The following is a 17,559-nucleotide window of genomic DNA, read 5'->3' on the forward strand; positions in this document are numbered from 1 at the left end:
GAAGAGGAGAAGGCAGGAGTATCAGACTACAAACTCAAAATTCCAAAGACTTTGGTGTCATGTTCTCCCTTGGGCATAGCTGACACATGGTAGTAATTAGGCAAATACTTGGACAAAAGTAATTGTTGGTGAGGTAAGAGAAAGCAAGACTTGAGACCAGAGGGGAGTGAACAGAATTCATTTTGACTTCCCCCTCTCAACTGGCTATATGCTGTCAGTATGTAAGAGGCTTAGTTGATCTGGAGAACTAGAATCAGTTAAGGAGTCTCAAGTGGAAGTCTCCAGTTGTTCAAGTCTAGGAAGCCACAAATCAGGATCTATAAAAGAATTGACACTTTATCCAATCTCAAGCTATTTCCCGGAAACTTATGATTCTATTCTGAATATGTTAGTGCCCTATGCCAACATGGCACTGGTGTCCCATCTGTTAATCCTTGCTTTTTTCTGGTTAACTGAGCCACCTCTACAAAATTAAAAATACAAACATTGTCACTCCCCAAAGAATGACTCTAAGCTTCAGGTTATTACTCGGTTGGGCAATGTTGGAGCAAGACCTCTATCTATTGTGGAGCACACACATTGTAAATTACCACTTACATTCTCACTTTAGGCCTTTAGCCCTGTAAGTACCTTAGATTCTAGAGTTAGGCCCAATATCTCTATGGATAAAAGATACATTTATTCTTTCTACTGATTTTTTTTTTACTATTTTTATTCTGACACATTTTTTTTCTACTGATTCATCTATTAGCAGGATTTAGAGGAAAGTTGGACAATTTAGCTGGAAATCAAGGTGAAGCTGTTATAACAAATATGGTAGAGTAGATAAGGAGTGAAGAAGATAATTCTTATCATCAGGCTACTAGATTTATCACCTAAGTGATGCTAAGTCTGATGGCCACCTCACTGATTCCTGGGTCTGAACATCGAGTTCGCATGATGACATAGTGGTCAAAATCATGTTGAAATTACAGTTTCTTAAATATTGTTGGATATGAGGTCCAATACAGACTCACATAATTCACCAAGAGACTGCCATCACAGGTCCAGGGTACTGACCATTGAGCATCACCAGGAAGGATGGACAAATATGAGTTTAAGACTATGTTAGACTGAGTCTCCCTTGTATGCTGATTGCCATCCTTCTTGAAAGGTCAACGACTGGGCCTGAGTATATATATATATATATATATATATATATATATGTATATATATACACACACACCCACACCCACATACCCACACACACAGATTTATAGCTACTTCCACAGTTTGTTAAATGAACCTTCTGCCTCTTATGTCCACTGAAAAGCCTACGGTATTTTTTTTTAACAAATTGCTGAATGGTACTGTAAAGGTAGAGAATCCAGGGAGAAAGTGACTTTAGTATGTCCACAAAGCAGAGGTACAATTATAGACCCTTTGAGGAGTTGGGGGTCCCCTCTGTGTGGTATGACCTTTATCTTACATAGATTTGTACCAACTTACTATATGCTCCATGAATCACAATCTGTTATTATTTTCTCTAATTTCTACCAACCCAAATTAACAAATTGGTGCTGGTGTAAGTACTCTAAGGTGGCACCTACCCGTTTCATGTGCTGCAGAGGGTTTTGGCAATATGAAGACATTATCAAGATCACCTACTACCCCTTAATATGATAGGTCTTGGAGGACGTTTTGCAAATCTCTGACAAACATCTGCGGTGTCTTACAACCCAAATGGTATAAATTCATTCAACAGTACTCATTCAAGTTTCATCATGCTCAGAAAGTTGAATTCAAATCATTGATATTTTGAACCAGAGCCAAGCTCCATGCCCCACAGATATTCAATTTGGTGAATATTACTGGCCCTGTCAAGTAGTCCATCAGACTGAGTATCAAGTGCAGGAGATCATGGCTTCAGAGGGTGATTGTATATAGAGACTTGACAGAGATTCACGTCTCCACTTTTTCACAAATAGCCCTGGAGTTCCAATCAATCAATCAGCAAGCATTTATTGAACACCTGCTATGTGCCAGGAACTGTGGTAGGCACTGAGGATACAAAGACAAAAATGAAACTGTCCCTGCTGTCAAGGATCTTACATTCCATCAGTGTAAACACCATATAAGTGACTTGTAAATGTATACAAAGTGAAATAAAAGAAATTGGGGGAGGGACATTAGTAGTTATGTCTCATGTTGATGGTGGCATTAGAACTGATCTTTGATGAGGAGGAGGGATTCTACAAAGTGGAGTGGAGGAAGGAGTACATTCCCAGCATGAGGGTATGGAGATAGCCAGTACAAAGGCACAGACAGAGATAGGAGATGGGACTCCACAGTGAAGAACAGCAAGATCAATTAGATTGAATTATTGCATTTAGAGCAAGCAAGGAAAATGTAACAAACTTGGGGAGGCTGAAGCTAGATTGCTAAGGGTTTTCATGACCAAATAGGAATTTGTTTGTTTTTCTAGGTGCAATAGGGAGCCACTGAAGCTTTTGTGAGTAGGAGAGTAACATGGTTAGAACCTTTGCTTTTGGAAAATACCTTTGGTAGCAGTGTGGCAGATGGTTTGGAGAAAGTAGAGCCTGGAGGCAGGGGGAACATTTAGGAGGCTGTTACAAAAATCTCAAAACAGTCCTCCAGCAGGGAAAAAGGAGTGCCAGATAGACTTCTCTGTTCAGTTTTTCTCCAACATCTTCCATAGGAACACTATCTCTGGCATGGTCAATGAAGAGATCTAGACTGGGACTCTTGGAACAAGGCTGTACAATTGAATAACTTAATAGGGGGCCATATCTGCCATATTTGATGGACATTCTCTGCTATGTCTCCTTTTTTATAGAACTCTAAAATTAAGGTGTCCTGGTGTAAGAAGTGGATAGCACCAATGGCAAGATATGAGATACAATTGTGGTAAGCTGTGTGTTTTTCAGTACGAGAATTGTGCAAACTAATGTTCCATGAGCCCTCTGTATTGATGGGACTGGACTTTCTGGAAAACTAGTCTCTAGCATTACCAGGAAAGAGGGAAGGAAAGTTCATTTTTATGTTCACAATATTTCTTCCCTTCTATAGGGACTTGGTCTTTTCAATCAAGGACCTGCGTTGATCTACCAGTGAGATGTCTTTGGGTCTGCAGCAAATTTGGCAAGTGCCATTGTAACTAGTATAACCAGGACCAACAATAATTGAGACCCTGAAAATTTGACCTTAAGGGTCTAAAGGCAGTGAGAATCAGTATGGAAAGTGAGAGTCAGTATCCCAACAGAGTTTTTTAAAAGACAAAATGTTCATGTCTTGAAAGCAGACTGATTTCTTGTTGTACATCAACTCTAGTCCCAAGTAGGATGGGTGGTCCAGAGCCTAGCCTAACCATTTCCCGTTTCCAATGTAATGTAAGCTCCATGGGGCAGGGATTTTGAAATTTTTGTCTTTTTATGCTCTGAGACTAGCAAATAGCAGCTGCTTAATAAATGCCTTCACATAGTAAGTGCATAACAAATGCTTGACTTAAGAAAATCAATGAAGTTCATAATTATATAAAGGAAAACTTTAAAAGTAATCTTTGTAGTTTTTCATGAGTGTTTGATCCTAACAATTGATTAACCCACCTTGGATGTCTTCAGGTGACATATGGGTTGTTTCAAATGAGGTAACATGTTATGTTGTATATGTTTCTTTGCAAATCTGAAAGTCCTATATAAATACTGGTTTCTCTACCTTCTCCTCCTCTTCCTTCTCCTCTTCCTCCTAGTACTAGTACTATCAGGGTTGAGTGGTCAAAGGTAAGGGTGTGTCCTCCCTGAGACTAGAGTTTCATTTTGAACTCCAAAAAACAGTTTGAGCAATATACAAGTACAGTTAAGGATAAAAGATGGGGTCGGTAGGAACTAAAGGGTAAAAAGGAATGAGATGAGGGTGGCTAAGAGCTTTGTATTTCCTTTCCTGAATAATTCTTTCCCCTCTATTTACAACCTTTAGTTTCCTGACAATAAATTAGAATTCCTACACAGATTGTAGAGTTTCTCACTTGGGAATTTGAAAAAACCAATGAGACTTTATTTGAAGTGAAATTATTTCAATAACAATGGTGTGTGGGAAAATGATGCAATGCTGGTGTAACTAGGAAGTGAGCCAACCATTTTTGAGAGCAATCTGGAATTATTCCCAAAGAGTTATAAAAGTGTATATGCCCTTTGTCCCAGAAATACCACTATTACTTCTGTTTCCCAAGGTGACCAGGGAAAAAGGAAATGAACCTATATGTTCTAAAATATTTATAGCAGCTCTCTTTGTGTTGGCAATTAACTAGAAATTGAGAGGATACCCATCAATTGGGGAATGGCTAAAGAAGTTATGGTATGTGATTGTGATGGAACACTAGTGTTGTTTAAGAAATGATGAGCGACTTGATTTTAGGAAAACATGAAAATGCTTGCATGAAATAATGGAGTGAAATGAACAGAACAAAGAGAACATTGTGTACAGTAACAGCACTATATTTTGAAAAGCAAATGTGAAGTACTAAGCTATTGTGAGGTATATGAATATTCACATCAACTACAGACAACTTATGAAGAAAGATATACTATCTACCCCCAGAGAAAAAATTGACAAATAGAGCCATGTATTATATAGTTTCACATATATATCTATTCAAATGTTTGCCTTCTCTAGGGAAGGACTGGGAAGGAGAGAAATATCTTGGAACTCAAATGTAATAGAAAATTTTTTTTAATTCATAAAGAGTTTTCTAAAGCATGTTGGAGGAGTACAGATTGCAACCTGGTGAGAAAAGAAGAGATGGGTTACCTAGGCCTACATCCTTAAATAGAGATTTCCCATCAGTTTCATTGAATCATCACCATAATAACTTTCATTTTATTTTCACTACCATTGTGGTCACCAATTTTACATGATAAGAGTATTTTGACAAGGAGCTCAGATCAGAGTCATTCAAACCAAACAAGCCAGGTTAGATCACTTGTGTCACTCAGAATTACCTATAAAGCATTGTTTCATAACACTTTACTCCACATCCACTTTGGGCTCAGAAGGAAGAGTTCCTGGGTAGGAGTAAGCTCATAGGTCTTAGAAGGACCTTAGAGGTCATCTAGTCATACCCTTTAACTTTACAAATAGGAAGACTGGGGTCCATAATGGTTAAATGGTTTGTCCAAGTTCACACGGGTAGTATGCAGCAGAATATTTCTAATCCTGTGTTCTACCAGGATTTAGAAGCAAATCTAGCACTCTTTCACTTGCAGTGGGAAAGAAAGTGGAGGGGGAACATCGTAGAACTAGACTAGTGGAGTACGTGTTGTGGAATAATGGTCTCTCACAAATTTTTACAAGACTTTAAGCCTGGCAGATGGTATAGATGTCCCCTATCCCTAGACGATACAAGTAAAGTAGTTTTGTCCTTGCCTCTATTCCTTGCCATATTGTTATGGATGCAGGGTAGAGAAGGAGGAAGCATACTACCTCCACTCTTTGTATGACTGAGTTTGAATCACCAGGCGCTGTCCATGGTGCTAAAAACAACTTTTTTCCTACTTCAATTTCATTGGTTTTATTTTTTCTTAATGTATTTATTTGTTATTTTTAGTTTACAACACTAAGTTCCACAACAATATGACTTTCAAATTTTCTCTCCCTCCCTCTCCTCCCCCTTCCCCCCAAAGACAGCATGTAATCTGATATAGGCTGTACATACACTTTCCTATTGAACTTATTTACATAATAGTCCAGTTGTAAAGAAGAATTATAACCAAAGGAATGAATCATGAGAAAGAAGAAATGAAACCAAAAAAGAAGGAAAAAAAAGAGAGCAAATAGTTTGCCTCAATCTGCATTCAGACGCCATAATTCTTTCTCTGGATGTACATAGCTTTCTCCATCATGAGTTTTTTGGTATATAAATGTAATGGAATACTACTGTGCTATAAGAAATGAGGAGCAGACACACTTCATTATAACCTGGAAAGACTTATATGCACTGATGTTGAATGAGGGGAGCAGAACCAGGAGATGTTTATACACAATTACAGACACACAGTAGCTGTAAGGACTAACTTTGATAGACTCGGCTCTTCTGATCAATGCAAGGTTCAAAGACAGCTCTAAAAACAACTTTAATCATTCCTTTAAAGAGTAAGCTAATTATTCTACTAAATGATTCACCCCATTCAGAAATTGAGCTCTCGAACTGATATTCAACACTCTGGGGTTTTAAAGAAGCTACTGAGGGGATGTGGTAAATTTTTGTCTTCTTGCCTTCTGCTTCTCTTGGCAATTTTCCAACAGGGGAGAAGATGTAAGTTCAGTTCTCTTGGAGATTGACTCTGCATAGAATTGTCTCTATTTTTACAAAGAGACAAATTGAATAAATACTGAGCTTGCTGTTGAAATATGGAGGTCATATTTCTTATAAGGTTTTAAAGTAAAAATAAACAATAGGAAGGGAATATCATAAAACAGGGGGAAAGGGTACTGTGTGGCTACCATTAAAGTACTCAATGTAAATGCATATATCTGAGAGGGAACTGCCATAAATGCATTGATATTCTTTCACCTTGATGTAGAACTTCCAGCTTCTGTTTCTCAGTGTCTCTGTGCTTAAATATTTCTTCTAATATTGTGAGGTACAAATAGGACAGGGGGATGTCTATGAGGATAATAATTATCATTGATTGAGTATAAGAAGGAAATTTGCAAATCATTTTGGTGGTAGTAGTAAAAAGACCCTTTTCTTCTGACTACCTTCAATATTCATGTCTTTTGATTACAGGAAAAAAGTGGAGGCAGCAGAGTCAGGGTTTGGGGTGGCAATGTCTGAAATCAACAGACATTAGCTGGGTATTAATAAATACTATAAATTCTTATCCTGAAAGCTTAAATCTTTACATTAATGAAACACAAATTTGTCATAATTGTAACTGTGTATTGCACATCTCTTTTATTCTACTGATCCACCATTCTATTTCTTATCTAGCACCAGATAATTTGATAATTACTACTATATGGTACATTTTAAGATCTGATACTTCTAGACACCCATCCATTATTTTAAAAAAATTCCCTTGATATTCTTGACCTTTTGTTCTTCCAAATGAATTTTGTCATTTCTTTTCTAGTTCAATAAAATAAAAAAAATTTGTTTGGCAATTTAATTGGGATGACACTAAATAAGTAGATTAATTTAGGTAGAATTGTCATTTCTATCAAGTTGGCTCAGCCCAGCCATGAACAACGAATGTTTCTTCAATTATTTAAATCTGACTTTATTTGTATAAAAAGTGTTTTATAATTATGTTCATACAGTTCCCAAATTTGTCTTGGCAGGTATACTCCCAGGTATTTTGCATTGTTTACAATTATTTTAAAAGAACTATCTCTTCGTGAAGAACTTTGGGGAACACATATAATCTAAGGCCATTTGTTCCAGATTAGGAGGAAGAAGAAGTGTTCGTGGAGGGAAAGTGAGTCAACTATCAGTCTTCTTGGGGAAATAAATCTATATGACCTGGCTAGGGAATCCAGGCATCTTGGTTATTCAGTCCTGGTCTCACACCTCTAGGGCTGTCAGCAGTGCAGAAGAGTGAAGCTTTTGCACTATTTTTACATTTGTTTGATATATTTATCATCTCCTCCTCCTCCTCCTCCTCCTTCTCCTCCTCCTCCTTCTCATCCTCCTCCTCCTCCTCCTCTTCTTCTTCTTCTTCTTCTTCTTCTTCTTCTTCTTCTTCTTCTTCTTCTTCTTCTTCTTCTTCTTCTTCTTCTTCTTCTCCTTCTTCTTCTTCTCTTCTTCTTCTTACTCTTCTTCTTCTTCTTCATCTTCTTCTCTTCTTCTCCTTATCCTTCTATCTCCTCTTTTCTTCTCTTCTTCTTCTTCTTCTTCTCTTCTTCTTCTTCCTTCTCCTTCTCCTCTACTCTCTTCTTCTCTTCTCCTTCTCCTTCTTCTCTCTCTTCTTCTTCTCTTCTCTTTTTTCGTTTCTTCTTCTTCTTCTCTTCTCTTCTTCTCTCTTTTCTTCTTCTTCCTCCTTCTCTCTTTCTCTTCTCTTCTTCTCTTCTTCTCCTTCTCCTCCTTCTCCTTCTTCTCCTTCTTCTCCTTCTTCTCCTTCTTCTCCTTCTTCTCCTTCTTCTCCTTCTTCTTCTTCTTCTTCTTCTTCTTCTTCTTCTTCTTCTTCTTCTTCTTCTTCTTCTTCTTCTTCTTCTTCTTCTTCACAAAAGCATTAACTTTAAAAAAAGCCAGATGTATGAGTTTGTTGGATTAGGGAAATTCGGATGGGATATAGATATAAAATGATATGGTTCAGCAAATGGTGGTGTACAAAAACAACAAAAATTATAGTTTTAAAAATCCCAAACCTGTGATTGCATTCATGTTATGAAATTCTAGGAGCAGCTAGCAATTGCAGTTGATAGTGTAGTGGCTCTGGAGTCAGGAGGACTTGAGCTCAAATCTAGCCTCAGATGCTTACTAGCTGTATGACCCTATGCAAGTCATTTAACCCTGAGTGCCTCAAAAAAGATTCTCTTGCTTAGTAAAGCAAATGGGCATGTATTTTGCAACCAGTTGTCTTAGAGTGTTGTTGGAAACATGAAAAGTTAAATAAACTTCCCAGGATTACACAGCCAAAATATGTCAGTTGGCAGGTTTGAATAGGATAACCAGGAGAAATAGAGGATCCCGTCTGCTGAAAGAGGATGAGATAGGCATGAACAATCAGCAGGTAGCAGTGAGATGGAGACGTGGAAGATCATAAATGTTGAGGGATTGGGGTAGAAAGACTTGGGTATTTAGAATATTTTGGAATTGGAGCATTGGAGGATTGACGTTTAGTACAGAGGGAACTGGCATCCAGAAGGGATTAGGTAGTTCTCAGGTATGCATCAGAACACACTCAATAGCTTCATGAAATGAGACTGATCTCTCTCTTACATCTAGTTTTTCCAGACTCTTGTGGATAGTTTGGAGGGAATTCCATTATATTTAAGTCCTAGTTAGAATGGTCCTATGTACAAACAAACTGTATCTAGGATAAATAGGAAATAATTAACAGCTGGAAATGGTGTTAGGAATTAAGTGAAATTGGGAAAGGATTACTGTAGCAGGTGAGATTTTAGCTGAGACTTGCAGGAAGCCTAGGGGTAGAGAGTGGAAGGGAGATCATTCCATGCATGGGGGAAAGGCAGTGAAAATGCCTGAGGTTGATAGGTGGGGTATCTTGCATGAAGAACAGTAAGGAAGCCAGTGTCAGTGGAACAAAGAGAACATGGTGAGGTGCAATGTATAAGAAGACTGGAAAGGTAGTAGGGAAAGTTTGTATGGCTTTGAGAACCCAAAAGAAGAGCCACCAGATTTTATTGATTAAGAGAGGTGATATGGTTAGATTTCTGACTTAGGAAGATAATTTTGACAGCTGAGTGGAGGATGGAGTAGAGTGGGGAGAAATCTGTGGCAGGGTGACTAATCATCAGACTGTTGGAATGGTCCAGATTTTAGGTGATGAAGTTCTGTACCAAGGTGGTGACAGTGTCAGAGGATAGGAGGGGGTGTTATAGAGAGAGGTGTTATGAAGGTAAAATCAACATGCCTTATCATTAAACTGCCTATGCCCTTTGACCCAGCAACACCACTACTAGGTCTGTTTCCAAAGATGATTATGAAAAAAAAGAAAAGAATCTATGTGTTCTAATGTATTTACCACAGCTCCTTTAGTGGTGGCAAAGAATTAGAAATTGAGAAGCTGACCATCAATTAGGGAATGCCTGAACAAGTTGTGGTATATGAATGTAATGGAATATTATTGTGGTATAAGAAATGACAAGCAGAAGGATTTAAAAAAAACCTGGAAAGACTTCCATCCACTTATGCCAAGTGAAGTGAGCAGAACCAAGAGAACATTTTACACAGTAATAACAGCACTGTGAAATGACCAACTTTGATAGACATTGCTCTTCCCGACAATGACAATGATCTAAGGCAATTCCAAAAGATTCTTTGTGGAAAATTCTATGCACATCCAGAGAAAGAACTATGGAGTCTGAATGCAGATCAAAACATACTATTTTCTACTTTTTCTTTCTTGTGGTTTTCCCCTTTTGTTCTGATTCTTCTTTCACACCATGACTATTGTGGAAATATGTTTAATATGATTGTACATGTGTAGCTTATATTACATTGCTCGCCGTCTTGGGGAGAGGGGAGGAGAGGAAAGGAAGGAGAAAAAATTATGGGACTCCAAATCTTATAAAAGTGAATGTTGAAAACTATCTTCAAAAGTAATTAGAAAAAATAAAATACTATTAAGTGGGAAGAAACAAGCAAACCCTCCAAAGTTTGTTGTATGATATGGAGGCTGATGATTGTCTGGTTCTTCTGCTGATGTATTTGACTGGATCCTCACAGGGTATCCTTTCTGGATGGGTGTCTCAGCTGAGCTTCCTCTTCATAGAAGTCATCTAGTCTCAGCTGAATGGGTCCGTCTGCTGCTGGGCTGGTTCAAGGAAGTAATTTGGCTGTTACATTGACTCCTTACCAGGCTTGGTTACTTCTGGACTGGGCTAAGTAGACCACTCTGACATTAGGGAGCTGCTGTCAGGCAGGGTTGGGCAAGCCACTGTCCTATAGGCAGCAGCTACTGGAATGGGCCAGGCAGGTTGCTGTGTCACTAGGCTCTTCTCAGTTTCTATTGCACAGCCTGATATATTGGACTCCTTGAGATCATTCTTTGATGTGCAGGTACAATATTTTACAATCTTCAGCCACTGGTCTGGAGGGCTGGTATTACACTACCTTCAGGTATAGTACTCTTTTCAGCTAGTGAAGTGGTGCTCTTTCAGCCATGGCAATAACTTTTTTTTTAATTTTAATTATTTATTTTTAGTTTACCACACACAGTTCTACATAGTTTTGAGTTCCAGATTTTCTCTCCTCCCTCCCCCCTCCCTCCCCCAGATGGCATGGAATCTCATATAACTATCACGTATAACTTCACATTGAATTAATTTATACACTAGTCAAGTTTTGGAGAAGAATTATGACCAATGGAATGAATCATGAGAAAGAAGAAACAGAACCAGAAAAAAAAACAACCCAAAAACAAAAACAAAAAAGAAGCAAAAAAGGCGAGCATGTAGTGCGCCTCAATCTGTATTCAAACTTCACAGTTCTTTCTCTGGATGAAGATAGCATTCTCCATCGTGAGTCCTCTGGAGTTGTCCTTGCATCTTATGTTGCTGAGAAGAGCAAAGTATGTCAGGGTTGGTCCTCACAGAATCCATATATCTGTGGTTGTGTACAATGTTCTCCTGGCTCTGCTCCGCACACTCAGCATTATATCATGTAGGTTTTTCCAGGTTGTTACGAAGTCTGCATCATCCCCATTTCTTATGGCACAATAGTATTCCATCACCTTCATATACCACAGCTTGTTCAGCCATTCCCCAATTGATGGGCATCCCTTTGATTTCCAATTCTTGGCTAACACAGAAAGAGCCGCTATAAATATCCTTGTACATATGGGTCCTTTTCCCGCTTGTGTGATTTCTTTGGGATACAACCCTAGAAGTGGTATTGCTGGGTCAAAGGGTATGAACATTTTTATAGCCCTTTGGGCATAGTTCCAAATTGCTCTCCAAAATGGCTGAATCAGCTCATAACTCCACCAGCAATGCAACAATGTTCCAATTTTCCCACATCCTTTCCAGCATTTATCATTTTCCTGTTTTGCTATTTTAGCCAATCTGACAGGAGAGATGTGGTATCTAAGAGTTGTTTTGATTTGCATTTCTCTAATCAGTAGTGATCCAGAGCATTTTTTCATATGCCTATAGATAGCTTTAATTTCTTCCTCTGAAAACTGCCTGTTCATATCCTTTGACCATTTCTCAATTGGGGAACGGCTTGTATTCCTATATATTTGGCTCAGTTCCCTGTATATTTTAGAAATGAGGCCTTTATCAGAGAAACTAGTTGCAAAGATTTTCTCCCAATTTTCTGCTTCCCTCCTAATTCTTGTTGCATTGGCTTTTTTTGTACAAAAACCTTTCAATTTAACATAATCAAAATTATCTATCGTGCATTTTGTAATGCTCTCTATCTCTTGTTGGGTCATGAATTCTTTACTTTTCCAATAATTCTGATAAGTAAACTATTCCTTGCTTTCTCAAATTACTTATAGTATCAGCTTTTACTCCTAAATCATGAACCCATTTTGACTTTATTTGGTGTATGGTGTGAGATATTGGTCTATGCCCAGTTTCTTCCCTACCATTTTCCAATTTTCCCAACAGTTTTTCTGAAATAGTGAATTATTAGCCCAGAAGCTGGCCTCTTTGGGTTTATCAAAGAGTAGATTGCTAAACTTGTTGATTTCTCCTACTTGTGTACCTATCCTATTCCACTGATCCACACTCCTATTTCTTAACCAGTACCAGGCAGTTTTGATGACTGCTGCTCTGTAGTACAGTTTAATATCTGGTATGGCAAGGCCACCTTCTCTAGCATGTCTTTTCATTAATACCCTAGATATTCTAGACCTCTTATTTTTCCAGATGAATTTTGTTATTATTTTGTCCAGCTCAGTAAAATAATTTTTTGGTAGTTTGATTGGTATGGCACTGAATAGACAGATTAATTTAGGTAAAATTGTCATTTTTATTATATTAGCTCGGCCTAACCATGAGCAACTGATATTTTTCCATTTATTTAGATCTGATTTTATTCGCGTGAAAAGTGTGTCATAGTTATGTTCATATAGGCCCCATGGCAATAACTTTAATGTGGTATTAACAGAAGCTTCTTCTCTCTGACTCCTTTAGACCCTCGGCTCTGAGGTTTCCCACTTCATGCAGGAGATTTCTAGTCTCTGTTATTTGATAATCCTTCTTTCAATAAGGCACTCAGCCTTGGCTTGTGTTGATCAGTTTCAATTCAGTTATATTTTCTAGACTTTGGAAATGAAAAAGAAAGACATTTGGGGTCTTATACAGATGGCTAGCTAGAGGCAAAAGTTTGACTGCAATCTGGTTCTTTGTTGATCTCTTCATATGGTGAAACCTCAGACCCATCCTGAAGTGTGCAATATTTATTCTGAATCTTAAACCTTCCCCCTTTACATTGCAAGGCTTTTTACCCTCCTGGCCTTTCAGCCCTGGTGAAGCCTCAATGGGACAGACTATTACATAGCTAAAGTATTGCTGTCCATGATTCCTGCAATCCGAATAAGAAGACCAAGGTCATACAGGCTCTATGGGTAATAGCCTGATGTCCTGTCATTAGGGCATGGAGGTCTCTGGGCACTATGGTGGAGGTGAGATACAGGTCTTCTAGGGACAGATAGACCAGGAGAATACACAAAGGCATGGGAAGTTATGGATCTCAAATAGTACATTCCTTACGAAAACTCCATCTCATCCTCCATCCCATCTGTGACATTTCTGCCTTCCAACTTCCCTGGCTTCCTTCAAGTCTCAGCTAAAATCTCACCTTCTATAGGAAACCTTTTCTTATCTCTCCTAATTCTACTGCCTTCCCTCTGTTCATTTTTTCTAAGTTAACCTGTATATAGCTTGTTTGTACATGGCAGTTTTAATTTATATCTCCCATTAAATTGTGAACTCCTTGAGAGAAGGGACCATCTTTTATTTTTCTTTGTATCCTCAACACTTAGCAGAGGACCAGGAAAATGGTAGGCACTTAATAAATGCTTACTGATTGACTGACTGACATCATTTGAGGGCATCACCATCACTTTACTTACTCAGGTTTGCATACTTGGTGTCATCCTTTCTTCTTTACTCTACCTTACCCTCTCTATGTCCAATTAGTTACCAAGCATTACCTATTTTACCTCCATTGTATCTCTAATATCCATTGCCATTTCTCTACTCCCATTGCTACCACTCCAAATTGATCTGGAATATTTCAATAGCCTCCTAAAAGTTCTTCTTACCTCAAGTCTCTCATGTCTCCAATCTATTTTCCCAAACTGTGAAAGAGATATTCTTAAAGCATAGCTTTGACCATGGCACTCCTTCATTCAAAAATTTCTAGTGCTTTTCTACTCCCTCTATGACAGATATTTGAACACTTTCTATAAACAATTATATATATATACATATATGTATACACATATATGTACATAATACATACATATGTATTTGATATTTTTTCCTCCAACACAATTTCCTTTGTAATCCTATGTATTTATGAACATTATTCTGAAAAGGGGTCCATAGATTTCATCAGAATGCCAAATTATTCCATCATACACAAAAAGGTTTATAGCCCTTATCCTAGGACAAATTTCATTGTTTGGTACTAAAAGTCCACTGTAATCTGGCTGCTGCCTGTTTTTCCACAATGAGCACATTGCCCATTAGTCTTTTGCAACCATTGCAAACAAACCAGCCTACTTGCTGTTTTCCATACATGTCATTCCATCTTCCATCTTTATGCTTTTGTACTAGTTGTCCTCCATACTTCCTCACCTCTGCATCACTGCTTTTAATAAGTAATAAGATCCTATATAACAATTCACTTGCAGGGTGAAGAGCATAAGTTTTGTAAAAGATTATCTTCTAACCTTAGAATGACTTTCTTTAAAGCTCTGCTGAGATGCCATCTTTTACTTGATATCTTTCCTGAATCTACCAGCTTCTAATGCCCCCTGAAACTAATTTGTATTTAATTTGTATATATTTTATATTAATTTATATATGTATATTTTGTTTTCTCCAATAGAATGTAAGCTTCTTGAGGGGAGGGATAGTTTTATTTCTGTCTTTGCTGCCCCAGGTCCTTGTTTAAGTGCTTAATAAACACTTTGCTTGATACTAAATGTTTGTTGAATTAAATTGAGTTCTTTGATTCTAAGGCATCTGCAAGACCGCTTTTGCAAGAATCAGTCTCTGTAGAGCTAGCTTTATGTCCTGATTTCTCAGGCTATAGATAAAAGGGTTAAGCATGGGGGTAACCACAGTAAAGATAACTGTGGCCACTGTGTCCACAGCTGAGTATGAGGATGAGGGGCGCAGATAGATCCCCATTATGGCCCCATAGAAGAGGGAAACCACAGTGAGGTGGGAACCACATGTGGACAGGGCTTTCTGTATTCCTTGGGTAGATGGGATCTTTATCACATTGGAGAATATGAGGACATAAGAAATCACAATGCATGTGAATGGTGTAATGAAAACCACTCCACCCACAGTGAACACCATCAAATCACTGATGAAGGTATCTGAACAGGAGAGCTTTCGAACTGGGTAGGGATCACAGAAGAAATGGGGAATGGTGTTGTCAGCACAGAAAGACAATTGAGCCATTAGCAGGGTGTGTAAGAGTGCATGCAGATTAGTGATGACCCAGGATATGGCCACCAGAAGGATGCAAAGGCCAGGGCGCATTACTGTGGTATATTGGAGTGGGCGGCAAATGGCCATGTATCGGTCATAAGCCATTACCACCAGAAGAAACCCATCCATGTTTATAAAAGTAATAAAGAAATACATTTGGGTCATGCACTCCACATAAGAGATAGAGTTACTTCTCATTATGTGGTTTACCAACATCTTGGGGATTGTAACTGATGAAAAGCAAATGTCAACAAAAGAGAGGTTGGCCAGGAAGAAGTACATGGGTGAGTGGATTCGGGCGTCCAAACCAATGGCCAGCATGATGAGCAGGTTCCCAATCACGGTGATAAGATATACACACAAGAATAGCCAGAAGATAAATCGCTGATGTTCTAGCTGACTGGAGAGCCCCAGGAGAAGGAATTCAAAGATAATGGTTTGGTTTTCTTTGTCCATATCTGTCAGAGGAAAAATATAGCTCAATCAACAAAAGATAATAGAGTTTTAATAGTTACTCTCATTTTTTGTTTAGGAACCTGTTGTCTTGCATTCCCTCAAATCCAAGATGTTTCTTCATTTGGCATTATTTTCACAGGAAAATCAGTCTAACCTTTTAAACTAATGATCAAACACTCATGTCAGGGAGTTGAGGATTTGGTTATGCATACAGTACTGATTTAAAGGCAGTAAATAAAGACACAATGTAAGTTGTCCTGCATGGAGAAACAAATAAGTTCTCTTAGTAATTGGTGTTGTGAACAGTCTTTACAATGTTCATAAAGGACATATATCTGTATCATTCTTGTGATGAGTTGAACATATAAATTTGTGTCCCTCTCACCCTCGTTTATACTTCTACACTCCACCTCCACACTCTTAAGACCTTTTCTTGAAGCTTACACAATCTATTGTTGGTAGTGAGAGGCTGCCCTGATTCAGAAAGCCCTAGATTTACTTAAATCCAGTCTCTCAAATATACTAGCTGTGTGACCATAGGTATTTAACCTTTTAGTATATCCTCAAGTAGTTCTGTAGGACTGTAAGTGTCATCTCCCAACATGTTTCATTTTATTTTAAATTACATTATATTTGTTTCAATTAAAAATTCTTTCTTTTTATTCCACTGCACTCAAATCATTGAAATAAACAGAAAGAAAACTATTGTAACAAATATACCATCAAGCAAAACATATTCTCACATGGCCACATCCAAAAACATGTCTCATTTTGTACCCAGGATCTATTATCATTTTGTCAGGAGATGGTCAACATGTTGATTCAGCAGTCCTCTAGAGTCATGGTTAGTCAATGTCTGAGAATATAAGTTATGGGAGTGAAAGTCCAAGTAAAATCTGCACTGGTAGAGAAATTTTTCACTCTGGGAATTTCATGAAATGATGAAATCACAGGCACAGATTGAAAGAATAAATGATAGATAAATAGATAGGTAGGTATGTAGACATAGCTAAATATAAACAGATAAACTTCATTGGTGTTATTTGCTTCAGTTCACTGGATCTAATCTACAAGTTAGGTCTTTAGTTGAGATTCAGTTCATAACTACAGATTTTATACTGCTGCCTTTTTAATTTTAACAACATAACTATTAAAGCAGCCAAAAATATCAAGGTGATAAATTATTTCATAGTTTCTATAAAGTTAATATACTAAATAAAATTTGATGCTTCTATTTTTTAAAATTAAACAATCAATGTGGGAGAAGAACTGTGAGGCATACAGGGAAGATTATTGTATTTGGAATCTGAAGACTTGGATTTTAGTCTTTATTTTAATAAACATTACAGCTTGTTAATTGCATGACCTTGAGCAAGTCTCTTAGTCTCCACGAACCTTGGTTTGCAACACATGGGATTCATAATACTTGTAATATCTGGCCAATAGTGTTAATTTGAACCAATTACCTTAAAATTCTTTTTAAATATGAACCTTAGGTTTTTATCAGCTACAACTGTATGATGTAGTAAAAAAGCTAGATTTTTGAACTTGGTGACCTAGGTTCAAGTCTTTACTATTTTTTTTGACCTCAAACAAATCACTCAACCTCTCTGTGCCTCAGTTTCTTATTTTTAAACTGAAGGAGTTGTACTAGATGACCTCTAGGGACCCATCCACTTCTTAAGCTACAATCTAAGATCTAAATCTTATGATCTTATGATTTTATGACCTAACTTTGGTTTC

The 17,559-nt window shown here is 37.7% G+C and overlaps 1 protein-coding gene and 1 pseudogene across 1 annotated transcript; one reads left to right on the forward strand and one right to left on the reverse strand.

Moving 5' to 3' along the window:
• LOC118841651 overlaps positions 1 to 17,559 on the forward strand; it is a 1,013,973-nt pseudogene that overhangs the window by 277,054 nt on the left and 719,360 nt on the right.
• Positions 14,875 to 16,850, reverse strand: LOC118841319 (olfactory receptor 1361-like). Its single transcript, XM_036748702.1, has 2 exons — positions 16,816 to 16,850; positions 14,875 to 15,820 (listed from the first exon to the last, which is right to left on the reverse strand). Exons 1-2 carry the CDS (start codon positions 16,848 to 16,850, stop codon positions 14,875 to 14,877), a joined length of 981 nt encoding a protein of 326 aa, XP_036604597.1.

This window comes from Trichosurus vulpecula, chromosome 3, assembly GCF_011100635.1.
Source record: "Trichosurus vulpecula isolate mTriVul1 chromosome 3, mTriVul1.pri, whole genome shotgun sequence".
Lineage (NCBI taxonomy): Eukaryota > Metazoa > Chordata > Mammalia > Diprotodontia > Phalangeridae > Trichosurus > Trichosurus vulpecula.